The sequence below is a fragment of the Aethalodelphis obliquidens genome, unplaced genomic scaffold (assembly GCF_003676395.1).
Source record: "Aethalodelphis obliquidens isolate GAN/ISIS:26980383/991018 unplaced genomic scaffold, ASM367639v1 scaffold73, whole genome shotgun sequence".
Classification (NCBI taxonomy): domain Eukaryota; kingdom Metazoa; phylum Chordata; class Mammalia; order Artiodactyla; family Delphinidae; genus Aethalodelphis; species Aethalodelphis obliquidens.
In genome coordinates, this window is record NW_020838017.1 from 3,541,732 (window position 1) to 3,556,270 (window position 14,539).

General features: G+C 51.5%; 1 protein-coding gene and 1 long non-coding RNA gene across 6 annotated transcripts in view; one reads left to right on the plus strand and one right to left on the minus strand.

Annotated features, from left to right (window-relative positions):
* LOC113612179 (uncharacterized) overlaps positions 1–14,173 on the minus strand; it is a 50,276-nt gene extending 36,103 nt beyond the window's left edge. Inside the window, exons 1-2 of one of the 2 annotated variants that reach the window (XR_003429762.1) lie at positions 13,792–14,173; positions 8,693–8,783 (exon numbers count right to left, since the gene is read on the minus strand). This is a non-coding gene — a long non-coding RNA (uncharacterized LOC113612179). Of the gene's footprint in view, positions 1–8,692; positions 8,784–11,574; positions 11,687–13,791 lie in introns of those variants that run through there. The other variant, XR_003429759.1, reaches the window with a different exon arrangement.
* FXYD4 (FXYD domain containing ion transport regulator 4) lies at positions 8,614–12,561 on the plus strand. 4 transcript variants are annotated; one of them, XR_003429756.1, is made up of 8 exons: positions 8,614–8,751; positions 10,122–10,181; positions 10,827–10,859; positions 10,974–10,997; positions 11,697–11,771; positions 11,877–11,913; positions 12,043–12,212; positions 12,369–12,561. XR_003429756.1 is itself a non-coding variant. In XM_027091842.1 (8 exons), the coding sequence occupies exons 2-8, from the start codon at positions 10,142–10,144 to the stop codon at positions 12,386–12,388; spliced, it is 267 nt and encodes an 88-aa protein (XP_026947643.1). In that variant the 5' UTR covers positions 8,614–8,751; positions 10,122–10,141; the 3' UTR covers positions 12,389–12,561. The 4 variants fall into 4 exon arrangements, 1 of the variants encoding a protein (XP_026947643.1); XM_027091842.1 differs by having other exon boundaries at positions 12,175–12,212; XR_003429758.1 differs by lacking the exons at positions 8,614–8,751; positions 10,122–10,181 and having other exon boundaries at positions 10,208–10,859; positions 10,974–11,601; positions 11,877–12,212.
* Positions 14,174–14,539: the final 366 nt, after the last annotated feature.

The window sequence follows — 14,539 nt, forward strand, 5'->3', positions numbered from 1 at the left end:
CAGTCCCGGTGGGAACATTTCTGCACTACAGAAGCTGCTGAAGCTGAAGCTTAGGGTCCCACGCTCCAGCCTCACCTGCCCAGGCCTCCATCCACTGCCAGATGCCCCTTCCCCGCCAGCCCCCCAAGCTGAGTTCCCCATCTGCGCCCAGACTCCCTCATTTCCTGCCATCTCCCACCGTCACAACGCCTCAAAGTCCCCCCTCCCTACTCTAGCCACTCCCCACGCTCTGAGGGGCTTCCGGCCCCACGACCCGGCCCTCCGCCCAAGGCCAGCTCCCACCTCACCGCCCGAGCTCCCTCACGAGCCCAGCCCGCCCACACCTGGGCCTCCACCCACACCTGAGACCCTCTTCAGTGCCTCTGCATTATCCCGATCTCCGCAGTCCACACCCCTGCCCCGCCCAAGCCCTGGCGGCCCACCCACACGTCCCAGCCCCCCGCCTCAAGGTCCGGCCCCTCCCCACACTTGGGGGCCTCCCCGACATCTGTTCCGTCACACCCGGGTCCCTTCCTCAGGGCCCCCCGCCCGCGCCTGCCACGGCCAGAGCTACACACATGCTCTATCCAGGCTCCACACCTCCCCCCTCCCCACACCTGGTCCCAGGGCCCCATCCAAGGCCTCTGGAGGCTTGGTGGCAGCAATGTGGTCAAAGAGCATCGTCGATTCAAAGAGTATTTGGGCGCCGTGAAGCAAAACGTGAAACACTCTGAAATCTTGCTGCTCCTACGTGAAAAACCCTCAATAGACGTTTTCCCGAATTTGACAACACCCCAGAATTTTACAGGACATTAGCGGTAATACATTGTGAAGCTGAAAGCGAGTTTTCTAAACTATTAGTAAAAAAAAATTTGTAAAGAGTGGGTCAGTCATGCTAGAAGACTCAGTTATCTAACATTCTTTCTCATAGAAATGATTCTAATTTTACATATTCTGATTTTAAATATTCCAGGGAATTCCCTGGTGGTCCAGTGGTTAAGACTCTGTGCTTTCACTACCAAGGGCACGGGTTCAGTTCCTGGTCGGGGAGCTAAGATCTTACAAGCTGAGGAGGTGCGGCCAAAAGAAATAAAATAAAATAAAATATTCTAAATCACTATCATAGGAAGCAGTGGCTATGATTATGCAGTTAATGTTACCACTAAGATTGATATTTTAAAAGGCAATTAATTTTATATTTGTTATCCTTGAAATTTTGTTGTCAGCTTTTAAAATTTTGCAATTATTTTGCTTTGTCATTCTAAAGAAATATAAACTTTCACACAAACATATTATGTTCATAACTTTGTGTTCTTTTCTTCCGGCTCTGGGCCGGCTTCAGCTCCTGCTTCCGGGATCTGCCCTCGCCCCTCTTCTGGGACAGGTGTGTATGTGCTCTGAGCGCCACACCTGGGTCATTACATCGCTGCTGGGCACCATGTTTGCACTATTTCAGTTTTTAGAAGCAGTGCCTCTTTCCCAAGGCAGGTGCGCCAATTTAGATATGGAAGTGAGATGCGGTGCATCCCACTCTGCCCAAGCCTAGGAGCCTAGAAGGTCTTAGTCACCATGGATGAAAAAATAGAATACAGCAAACTCCACCCAGCTCTAGCGGCAAAACTGGTTCTCCAAGCGCGCTGTGGTGGAAGGGGGATGGCTTCAGACCCTCACTGCGGAAAATTCCCATGTTGATCATTAGAAGTTAATATATTAATATTTTACTAGTTTATTAAGAACTTGAAGGCAAGTAATCGCTCTCAAGACTTTATCCATGAAACTACAAGACGTTCTACATGACAGGAAAAAAGTTAAAACTGCTACTCAATTTTTAAAATATGATTTGTTTATTTCCCATTGTTTACTAAACTTCAACTTCAGTGGTTCATTTTAATTTGGTAAACATTGCTTGGAGGTACTTGTTATTCTCTTTTGTAGTCTGATTGGAGTAGAGCAGAACACTAGCTCCCTTTGTTTATTGGTAAAACTGCATAACAAATAACTGCAGAACGTTGCAGGGCTTTTAGAAGAGCTACTGCAGTGGAGACAACAAAGACTTTGTTAAGCTTTGATTGCAGTTGAATCCAGATTTCAGGTGGCCACAAATTCAATGCATTATTTAGGTTCTAGAAACTACTGACATTCACAGTTATGTTCAATGCTAACAAACACAGAATTAAGACCCTTTCCAATCATAGTGCCTTTCGTCTGTTCAGCCACTGTTTTCAGTTTTTCAACCCTAACATTCAGTGGCAGTAAAAACATTCTTTTATCCTATTATTGCCGGATAAGTAATTCTCCTAATCAGACACTTAATCTTACTATAACTAACTTATACAAAGATGTAGAGGAGACACATTTCTTGGAACGAGAGCAACTGGTTCTAGATAAGAGACACTCTTCATAAATTATGCTCTAATCTGAAACCTGGGGATGTATTTGACTTCATTGGCTCAGTTTAACGAGGGAAAAAGGGCAAAGGGAAATTTATCACTATGTCATGCAAATATTTTAAACCTATGTTTCTAACACTGACCAACTCTAACCTCCCAATCTAAGAAAGCAGTCTCTCTACCCCATCATTCTACATCTCAGCCACTTTATGTGTCTTCACTACATTTGTCAATCAATACTTGAAATATTATACCATCTATTTCTCTTTCTTACTTGTCCCCATCATAATATCAGCCATTCAAGGCAGGAACTTTGCATTACCCGGTTGGAACCTTCAGTTCCTGGAGAAGTGCCAGAACAGTAGTAAAATTCAAAATATATGTTGAATCAGTAAATAAATATCAAGTAATTATACTAAAATGAAAATACTTTGAAAGTTGTAAAATCAAATTATAATGTATTAAATTTAAAAAGCACGGTACAGGAGACTTCCCTCTCCATCCAGTAGTTAAGACTTCGAGCTTCCACTGCAGGGGGCACGGGTTTGATCCCTGGTCGGGGAACTCAGATCCCACAGGTCACGTGGCACAGGCCAAAAAGAAAAAGAAAAAAGCATGGTACACATAGTCCATGCATAGTGATACAAACTTTTCCACAATTGGCACCTTAGTGAAAATAAAATGTACATTTATTGACACAAAATGTCTAAATAGCCATCAGCTTAAAATTCACACACATGCATGCACACCAAAGAGAAATATATATATATAATATAATATATATATTATATGTATATATATATACCCTGTAAACATCCTAAAAAACATTGAAATTGTACAATTTAAGTGGGAGAATTGGTTGGTACGTGAATTCATACCTCAACAAAGCTGTTTTTAAATCACATTCAAAATAAATCACATGCACAATTTAACGTGGAGAGTGGTGATTAAGAGCTGGTTCTGGGGCCACCACTTCCAGCTATGAGGCCGGGTGCTTCTCTTAATCTCTCTTTGCCTCATTTCCTCATCCTGAAATGGGGTGAGAGTCCTCCCTGGAAAGGTTGTTGTGAGGATGACATGAGTTAACACATGGAAAGTCAGCGCTGGAAAGCAGCCTGCCAGGTAGCAAGCTCTCACCAAGGCTGCCATTGTGGATGCACCCAGAGTTCGGGGTGCTAGTCCCCTAAGGGGGTCATAGTCTGAGGGAGTGACACACGTCAGTGATAATCCCCATATGATGTGCTCGGTGGTGGCCTGTGTGACCAAGTGGATACGGGAGTGACCTGAGATAGAGAACACTGAAATAGAGAAGGGTGGGTATAGGGGAGGTGACACAATGGGAAGCTTTATTTCAGAAGTTGTTGACTGGGAGGTGTGCCCAAGAGGTACTTCAATTATAAGATGGAGGGCTGAGTAGTCTGGTTGAGAGACATGAGCAGTAGTTGGACAAGGGAGCTAAGACACTCTTGGGGCAGGAGGAAAGCATCTCTGAGCTCTAACAGAAGCGGAATGAAAGGTCGAAGAGAAATGACGTCGCCTGGCATCTCAGTTTTGTGAACCCTTGCGCTTCTCTCCTCTATGCACAGGTTCCCACCCTCACTCTTCGAAGGACTTTCTCAAATACAAATCTAACAATGTCTCTCCCCGGCTTGAAGCCCTCCCTCCAAGGTCCACTGCCGACTTTCTGGCCTTACTCCACGCGGCCCGCCTCCTCCGCTCGTCCCCCTCCTCCCTGGCCTCCTGAGCTCACCCGATGCTCTGTCCCTTCACCTCAGCTATCCCTCACAGCCTCTAAAGTCCCAGGTCCTGAAGCCCACGACCTCCGGAAGATCGCGGCCATCACGGAGCGCGAATGGATAAATGGGTGGACAAAGGCTCCAGAAGTGACTCAACCAGAGCCCCAACCATTACAAGAGGATACAGCGTTGGGGGGGGGGGGGGGAAGAAGAGCTGCGCAGGCGTAATAGGGCGGCTGCTTGACAGGTACTCGGGTGAACTGGAGCAGCCAATCCGCACGAAGAGGGGCGGGACCGCTTCGCGACAGGAAAGCCCTGCCCACACTGCCTGCACGAGAGCGAGTGGGTACGGATGGCTTCTTGGAAGGGGCCTCCTAGAAGCCTATGAGGTCTTTTCTGGCCGGAGTCGGCCAAAGTGATCCAGACCTTCACTCCAGACTCCGAGGGGGCGTGGCTGCCGCAGAGACCTCCATATCTCCGTTCTTGAGACACTCCCCCACACCGTTTCTGTATCCCCTCGTCTAGAAGGCCTCTTAGATCTTTGCAGCGTGAAGGGCCCCTTCCGCCGCCTCCCCAGGGCGCCGGAGTCAGCCAAGGCCGAGATCCGGCAAAAGTCCGTCATCCCTCAAACTGTCGCTACCCTTCAGATGGCCCTCCTTGCACCCTGTCTTACACCCACTCACCTCCTGCTCTAACACTGGTAGGCAGGTGAGCAGAGTTAGGCTGCCTCCTTCCCCACGGTCCTCAAACGGAGTGAGACCCAGACCTGTGGGCAAGGAGCCCAGCACCCTGAGCACACAGCGGGGGACCTGCAGGACATGTTAGAGAGAGGGGAAAGAAGAACAGGGGGCTCCTGAGGGAGACAGCACAGGAAGTGGTCCAGGTGGGAGTTCAGTATGTCTCAGAAACTGGCAGAAGCCTCAGAGGGCAGAGATTCCCTCTATTCTTGTTCTCTCATGAATGGGGTCTTTTCCCTATTCTACCAGACCCTTCAAAATAGACAATCTCAGCTTCCTACTGATGCCTGTGACATTCAGTTCATCTTGTAAGTTAGGAAGAAAACACGTCATGTTCCTATTATGTGCCAGGCTTGATGCTATCCACTTCCCTTTATCTCTGGTCAATCTTAGATAATTCCTGTTTTATTACCTTTCCTCAGGGAAATTAATGACTTTGAGGATGCATCTATGTTCTTCGCAGAGCAATCGGTAGTGCTTAGAGAAGGGGAAAAGCACCGTTTGGGAGTGTGAGGGGCTGCGGCAGTGATTGACGTGAGCAGAAGAGAGTCCTGGGTGTGAGTGCCGATTTTCAGGCGGCCACTCCTGGCAACAGACTTCCCTCCTTCCACACAAGGTCTTTTGTATCATTTGCAGCACTGAGTCCAGAAGGGGAAGAGAGAGTTCAGAGCTGGATCTTGCAGCTTTCTCTCTTTTTGATACCTCTAGGTTCTCATCTGCACCCACCCAACTCAGGCTGGCTCTCCATCACCCACTCCTCCCAGCCTTTCATCATTGGAGTTTTGATTTCCCTGTAGGTCTCAGTGCCTCTCACCCAACTTTCCCAACTAGTAGGTAAGAAATCAGACCCAGGGGCTTCCCTGGCCATCTAGGGGTTAAGACTCCGTGCTCCCAATGCCGAGGGCATTTCCCCCGGGTGGGGGAACTAAGATCCTGCAGGCTGTCTGGCGAGCCCCCCCAAAAAAGAAAAGAAATCAGACCCAAAGGGATGGCTCCAGAAATTCTGATAAGGAATGCATGCCCAAGAAGCAGGGCAAGTGGCCAGCCCTCCTCGAAAGTGACTTCCTGAAAACAGCCTTCACTGCCAGTCTAGCCCCTCAGGAATCACACCTTGAGAACACAGTTGTTCATCCTAAATACTCCTAACAAATGAGACACTTCTTAATACACAAAGCTTTTAAAATTTTCTACACCCAGTTTCATGACTATTTATAAGTGCTGGGTTTAACATCTAAGAAGCTAAATTCATTAGCTTGGGACCTGACTTGTGCCACTTCCAGTGTGGAAGGCATTGTTGCCCACTGCTGAGTGTGTGTCTGGCCTTTGGGGCCTCTTAGAGGGGACAGATGCAATACTCAGCCCTGATGCACCTATACTGAACTTTGGCAAAACGGGGAGATGAGGTGGTGACTTACTGTTGTGTGCTTGCAGAAGCCACACACAGGTAGCTGGGCTCTCTCTCCCTGGTTCTGCCCTAGGCTCAACCTGTCCTCTATCTTGAGCCAGTGTCAATACCACCTGGCTCAGGTGAAGTTTTCTTTCTACCTGTTAAAGGTGAAATACCTCATGGTGATAGGGGTGGGAGTGGAGGATCCCTAAAGAGGGCAGAAGCTTCAGGATGGGGCAAAAGTGCTAGAACCTTCTGGAGAAGTGTATCTGAGGTCCTTTTCATACTTCCTGGAGACCTTCCAAAGCACCTGGGACTTAAAGGGTCCGCTTCCTCAAATGCCTGCTTTCTTGCTGCTTATTCCCCACCGGAGGAGTCTGGAAACTTGAGCTGAGTCTCCATTCTGCTACCATGGCACAGTGTGACCTTAAGCAAGACCATTATCTTCTCTGGAGCACCGTTACCCCATGGGGGTCTCTCTAATGATGACCCCCTTTCTCTCATGCTGCAGATCTTACTGTGTGTATATCAGGGCCATTCGCAGCTACAAGAACAGCCCCTGTGAACTGAGCAGCATAATCAGATGTCATCATCACAACAAACATTCAAAGTCGGCTCAGTCATCGTTCCCACTTCATGGATGAGCAAATAGGCAGGAATAGGGTAAGTCAGTTGCTCAAGTGCACATAGCAAGTAAATAACAGAGCCTGGATTTGTCTCCAAAGTATGTGCTATTATTGGTTCTTCTGACTCTCGAGGTTCACAAATTCTCCTCACACAGGGCCTGGAAAGCATTCATTCCACACATACAAATTGAGGGCTGGTCATGGGTTGGCCCCGTGCCACTGCAGCCCCTCCACCCCAAACCTCAAAGGTATGTCCTGTTGTTATTCCATTTTATTATTTTTTAAAATAAATAAATTTATTTATTTATTTTTGGCTGCATTGGGTCTTCGTTGCTGCACGCGGGCTTTCTCTAGTTGCGGCGAGCGGGGGCTACTCTTCTTTGCGGTGCGCGGGCTTCTCATGGCGGTGGCTACTCTTGCTGCAGAGCACGGGCTCTAGGCGTGCAGGCTCACTAGCTGTGGCACGGAGGCTCAGTAGTTGTGGCTCACGGGCTCTAGAGCACAGGCTCAGTAGTTGTGGCGCATTGGCTTGCTCCGCAGCATGTGGGATCTTCCTGGACCAGGGCTCGAACCTGTGTCCCCTGCTTTGGCAGGCGGATTCTTAACCACTGCGCCACCAGGGAAGTCCCGTTACTCCATCTTAGAGGAGAGAGAACTGAGGCTCATAATGAAGGAGCTGCCAGAGATCTCCCAGTGAGCAAGTGGCAAGCTGGGCTTCACACCCAGCTCTTTCTGGTCCGGGAGCCCTGGTCTTAAGCTCTGTGCAAGAACCGAATCTTGAAAATAGGAAGCACCATGGAAGGTTTTCGTGAGGAGGTGCAACATGTTTGCACTAGGAAGGCCCTCCGGCTTCCTACTCACCTGAATCCTTCCCACCCTGTCTTTCAGGGCTCTGTCCTGCCCTCTGACCCCCAGCACTGGGAGCTGCTGGTGGCTTCCTATCCTCAGTGACTCAACAATTCAATCAAAATCTATTTATCAGTATTGGGAATAAGGGCGGCAACAGTCTTGCTTCAGTTGGTCACTGCGCAGTGGGAGAAGAGGGTGAAAAGAGAGGAATCAGGGAGGCGGGACAGCAGAATAGAGGGGCCCGTGGTTGTCCAGCGTCAAGGGCACAGGTCGAAGGCACATGGTGGGGTGAGGGACAGGAAGAGCTTGGCCAGCGGTGCACAAGGCAGGCGCGGGGGTCTGCCGAGGGAGGCGGCCCACTCTTCATCCCAGGCCAGTGGTCCTCCCCTCGCCCCCCCTCCCCCACAGCAGGCAGGAAGCGAGGACAGGGCGGGGGGCTTCTAACTACAGCTTCCGGTCCCCAGGGGCTAAGTGGTTGTCAGGATGTGGTCAGAGGGTGGGCGATCCTGTGGGGTGCCCATCAGCCCCAGATCTCCCCCCAATGAAACCCAGTCCAAGGAAAAGCGATGCGACGGCCAAGCGAATGGAGCCTCAAGGCCAGCCCCACCGCCTCGCTGACACGATGTTCCCGGAACGCCCGCCCCCCAGAAGTCCTGGAACCCGCACTTCTGGCCCAAGTACCCAGAAATATCTTGTCCCCTTCCACACATTTCTGGGCCCCTCGTTTAGGATCTAGGTGAGCTAAAGAAACTGAAAGCCCCCTTCTCACAGGACGGGTCTGAGGCCCATCCCTCCCCTCCCTCTGCTTAGCCTCTGAGAAGGCCTGAGGCCCTCCCTCTGCTCGGCGGGTGTGGCAGGTGAGCCGTCTCCTTTAAGAGTGCACTGGGGAGAGGGAGCCGCAGGAATCTTAAGGAATCCGACCAGTTCCTTAGGCCCAAGAGTATTGTTGCCCTGGGCGGGGCTGTGGGCTTAAAAAGCTGGAACCCACCTGGGCTGGACGCAGCTCCAGGAGCCTCCTCAGACCAGCTCTCTGCACTCAGCTCTCAGGTGAGCAAGTTTCCACCAGGACTTCAGGGCTCCTAGGAAAAGGGGTGGGGGCAGAGGGGGTATCAGTCTGAGGAAGGGGTGGTAGCTGCCTGAGTATTCTCAGTAACGCGCGTGTGTTTGGGGGACTGAAGGACTGGAGGCTGCCTGTCTGTGCCCACAGAAGGTGGGGTGGAGGCTAGAGGAAACAGGAGCCAGTCTTTGGCCAAAGAATATGTAAAGTGGAGTTGTGACCCTCACGATCCAGGAATTCCAGGGTGGTGGAAGGGGCAGGGAGAGACAGATTGGCCAAAGGAGGGCCAGGTTTGGAAATTGCTCAGAGCCAGCAGACCCCCATGTTCCCAAGGAGCGTGTTAATAGTTCCTCCTTCCTATGGCAAAAGGACCCGTGTACTTGTACATCTACTTATTGTAACACGTTTCAGTACTTAACTATGTGCTACGCGCTATTCTTAGGCTTAACATGTAGTAACTCATGTAATTCAGTTATAACCTTATGAGGTTGCTATTATAATTATCCTCATTTTTACAGGGCACTGAAGCACAGAGAGGTTAAGTAACCCAGCTGAGTCACACAGCTGTTAAGTGGCTGAGAGAGGAATTCTCTGGCACGTAATAACTGGGGTTGCAGTCTGGAACACTGACGACCCCTATGCCTGCCTGAGGCTAACAATAGGCAGAAAGCTGGTAGCGGTCTTATCTCAGGGACACAGCCACCCTAGGGACTAGTAAATGAAGATATGGATAGTTCCCACCCTAAGGAGAAAGAAGGAGCCATGTCCCACCCAACAGGCAGTTTCCTGCCAACAGCAGTCTGTACTCTGAGAGTGGAATTTGGGGCTACCTGGAGCAGGGCTTGGCCAGGGCTGAGGTGGGAGGCTCTTGCCTGTCTCTGGCACCTGTCCCTGGCACCTGCCCCTAATGCCTCCGCTTCCCCTGCCCAGCTGTTCACTCAGAGGAGTCCTGGGCATGCCCTAGGTGGAGGCTATCTTGGAATTCAGCCTGGTAGTGCCCCAGGCCCAGACCTTTGGATAGCCCGAGGCCTGACAACCTTAGCCCTTTAAGCCAGGGGTCAGGAAGGCAGGCACCAAAGCCTGAGTTAGAACAGCAGCCCTGCTCTCCTGATGGTGTGTCAGGCATCTGATTACCAGATTTTAACAAAACCTCATATGGCACTTACTATGCACAGGCACTGCTCTAAGCACTTAACTCCACAAGGCATTACTATTATCATCTCTAGACAAGGAAACAAATTAGTAACTTTTCCAAGTCGACCCCATAAGCAAGGGCAGCCTTGAGATTTGTGCCACCAAGTGCCGTGAGCCTGGGGCCGGTCGGGGCTGTCTGACCCCAGCCTGCCCCCTTCCCCTGCAGCCTAGTCCTGCCGCTGTGTCATGGAGGGAGTGGTCCGGGGCCTTCTCCTCCTGCTGGCAGGTGAGTCCTCCCAGAGGTGACCCTGCTGTCACTCACCCACCCACCCACCAAGGCTGTGAAAACCAGGACAGCATCTCACAAAGGGGGCCTGATGTTGAATGAATGTGTTTTCATTTCAACTGTCAACTTAAAGAGAAACACAAAGGAAGTAACGGTACAGGTAGGAAGTAGCTATTGCAAAAGTTACCCAGGTTAATGGAACGTTGGGAGCTAACCATCTGTTGGTGTGAAGAGAACAGCATTCCCTACTTCTTTAGGAGGCAGAGCATTAGCCAGGCCCTGTGTAGAAAGCTTTTCAGGAGAGGGTAAAAAGATACCAACACACCATCCCATTTTGAGTGTAAGAAAGAATAGCAGGAAGCCTGAGAAATTGCTGGAAGGGCTGGGGGGTGGGGACGGAGGGCGGGGGTGGGGGTGGGGGCAGGCACAAAGACCAGGAAGTAGGAGACAAAATCCCAGGTCTGTTTGGGGGTGGGGAAGGTGTGAGGAAAGGAACCGGTGACCTCAGGGCCCCTTCATCCCACCTCCCCAGAGTCCCAACGAAGCTGGCTGTCCTTGCGCCTCTAGGCTGGGGTCCTGGCTGCTGATTCATTTTGAGACCAGTGCCATGAATTAACAGCCAGTCCCTCTGCTTCTCTCACCCAGGCCTGCCCGTCCTGGAAGCCAATGACCTGGTTGGTGAGTAAGGCCCCAAACTGCCCTGCTGGCCCTGCCTTAGCTGGCCCTAAGACCCCACATCCTGCCTCCTGGCTCTGGTCCTTATTTATTTTTTTCATGTTTTCTTTCCTGCAGATAAAGGCAGTCCCTTCTACTATGGTAAGAGCTGATATCCCTTGCCCCCCACCCCTACCCTTGCCTATCCTGGACCTCTTTGCTAGGGGTTGGTGAGGGGTGATGTGGAGCCCAGTGTAGACAGAAAGGGGCTTGAGGGAACAGGGAAGGAGGGGCAGGATGGGGCTGAGACTGGGGATTAAAGAACCAGAGTCGTCGTCATCGTCGTCATCGACCAGAAGAGTGACAGGCCGACTCATAACATGGTCTTTGGGAGAACTTCATTCCAGCAAGGAGGTAAGGTGCCCACAGGATGTTTAGGAAGACTTCCGGGGAAAGGGGCTAGAGGCACCTGGCTAATCTCCTTTCTTCAACTCACTCTCTCTTGCCTTCCCCAGGACCAGCTCCTTGCTGCCTGACAACGCCCCAAGCAGGTTTCCGCTCCCTCTGCCTGGCACTGTCCCCCAACACAGTCCTCATGTGCTCCAGGTCTCAGCTCAAATGCCACCTTTCAGAAAAGCCTTCCTGGATCATTCTTCAAAGCCCATTCTTTTTCTGTGCTCTTCTGCTTGTTTTTTCTTCCTATCACTTGTTCCTATCACATATTAGATGATGTACTTACTGGCTTGTCTTTCTTGTTGCCTGGAATGTAAGTGCATCTGTACAAGCAGGTGGTCATAACTATCTGTTGAACGACTGGGCTGGAGCCAGGCTGGTGCCAGCTCACTCTCTATGCTCCTCTAGACTGGGAAGGCCTGCAGCTGGGCGGGGTGATCTGTGCGGCGCTCCTGTGCATCGCTGGAATCTTGTTCGCCCTGAGTGAGCAGTGGGACTGGCGGGGCCGGGGTGGGGGTGGGGAGCGGGTGGGAAGGGGGTGGCTCAGGCTCCCCAGGCTCTTTGAACTGGCTGTCTCTTCCTTCACAGGTGGCAAATGCAAATGCAAGCAAGATCATAAGCACAGGTGAGACAGGGCCCTGTTGTGTGCACCTTGAGCAGAGCAGAGCTATTTGGCGGTAAAGCCCTACAATTTGGAGAAAGAGGACAGCCCCCGGGCTGTCCTTGGGCTTGCAGTGGGATTTGTCATTCACAGATCATCAACCCTGAAGGGCCCCAAATCAGGGAAAGCTCTGACCCTTCGTATTGTGTAAAGTGGCACCAGGAATCTTGGCGGGGGAAAAGGACAGAGGCTTGAGGATGCTAATCTGACATGTTCCTTTCTCAGCTCCTTACCCGAGAAAGCTGTTCCACTCATCACTCCAGGTGAGACAGGCTTCGAGAGGCTTCCAGGCACTCAGGCAGGATAGCCATATAATTTGAGACTGCCTGAGCCAGCCTGCCTTGGGGTCACCTGAGGCTGAGTGGGGTGTCCGTGGAGTGACCCAGTTTGTGAAGACCTGACCTCCATTCTCTCCACAGGCTCTGCCAGTACCTGCTGAGCACAGGACCGGCTTCACGGCACTTCCTGCACCAGCTCCCATACTGTCCCCTCCCCCTTGGGGGACTTTACCCTTCATGATGGCCTTTCTCTCTGAGGGTGGGCCCTTAGGCTCCCTTATGCTCAGGAGGCTGTCCAGAGCTTATTTCTAAATTAAACTTTTCTCCTCCCTCCTGTGGTCTTATGACCTTCTGTGTGTCTGGTTAGGGACAGGCAGGCTGGAAAGGGACAAGGAAATCTTGCTCAGGAAAGTCCAGGCCCCTCAGGGGGGGGGGGGGTGTCCCATAGATTGCTGATGCATCCTGTGGCCACATATCTGTCCTGAAGCCATTCCCAGCATGCCCCCCACTTTGAGGACCTCCTGATAATTGATCTCCTGCCTCACCCATGCATGATGCAAGACATCTCAATGTTCTATCAAAGAACCTTACAATTTCCACACCTTGCCTGGAGACCTTGTAAGTCCCGATGACCCAGATACCCATGACATCCTGTAACCTAGAATGATCCCCAGTCGTTTGCCCTCTGCTAAGACCCCACCTCACTCAGTGAGTGCTCACACAGCCCAGGAAATGGAGCAATTTCTTCACTAACTCACCCCAGTAAAACCCTATGAAATTCTCAGACCAACCCATGAACCCTTCCCCCACTCTAGGTAATGTCCCGTGAGACCCCCACTATAAGCAACATCCCAGCAAGCCCTGCATAGTGCATTTTAGAAACAAAACCCATCCATGCCAATCTGGGTCTCAGTATGTCCAAAGTCCATTTCTGGAATACCTCACTTGAAAGGCCCCAGCATGCACGGGGTGAGGCTGGGGAAACGGCTCTCCCACCTGGGCAGCCTGTTCATCCTGCAGCCTCACCCCGCTTGCCAACCTCCATATCCTAAGGTGGGAGGAGCTGAGGCATACTGGCAGAGACCCTGGGGTGGAGACAGGCTGGGGCAGCAGACGTCTGCCCTGTCCCTGCCAGGCAGTGGCTCACAGTCTGGGACTGGGCTGATGGGGCAGCCACCTGTCTTGGTGTTGCTTCAAGCCAGCTCTCTAATGGTGCCCTGCTCCAAACCTTCCATCCATTTCCCAGCGTGGTACTAGATCCTCTGGAAAGTATAGTGGATCCAAGACTTGTTGGCTGTAATCAGGAGGCCAGCACAAGGGATTCTAGATGCTGAGGACCCCACTTCCTGGTCTGCAGCCCTCCCAGGCCCTGAGATCTAAAAACGAGGGTCACAGGAACTTCCCTGGTGGTCCAGTGGGTAAGACTGCGCACTCCCAATGCAGGGGGCCCGGGTTCAATCCCTGGTCGGGGAACTATATCCCACACGCATGCCGCAACAAAGATCTCGTGTGCTGCAACTAAGACCCAGTGTGGCCTAAATAAATAAAAATGAGGATCACAGACCTGTTTAGGGCCCTTGAATAGGTCACATAAGCAGGATGAGGGGACAGTTCCAAGGCTGGCCCAGAGCTACAGCAGGAACTCCAAGAACCTGAGTGGGACTCAGGATACCTGGCTGAAATTGCATCCACTCACGGTCCAAGGTAGGTGAGGGAAGTGTGGCAGGGAGCTATGGGGGGCCTCTTAGGCCTTTAAGATCCCAGCATTCTGAACCAGATACATGCTATGAAGAAAGTAAAACAAGCGTGCTGCAGCGGCTGGGTGCATGGGCAGCAGTGGGTGATGTGGTCAGGTCAAGAAGTGACATCTGAGCTGAATCCTCTAAGGTGAATGGTGGGAGGGGCCAGCTGCGCAAACTTCTTTCCTGGTAGAGGGAACAATGGTTTCTTGCCTTTTGAGGACCAGAGGAACGTCGGTGTGACTGGCACGTAAGTGATGAGATCAACGAGGAAGCCGGTGCGGCCACTGCAGGGAGAATTTTGCCCCATCCTGAGCTGGGAATCAATCGGGGGACCCGGATCTGCGCATGCGGCGGCAGGAAGAAGGCAGGAGCGCAGGCGCGCAGATCCCAAGGAATGGCGTAGCCCGGACGCGCCGCAGTGTCATCCGCCCAAAGGCAGCCTCCGACCCCGCCTTTTCGTCCTGGGGAGTGGGGTGCATGTCCCTCTCCTCCTTGGACACAGGAGGATGCTGGTGTGAATGGGTTGCATTGGAGAATGTAAAAATGAGCTCCGCCTAAGAAAGCAAAGTC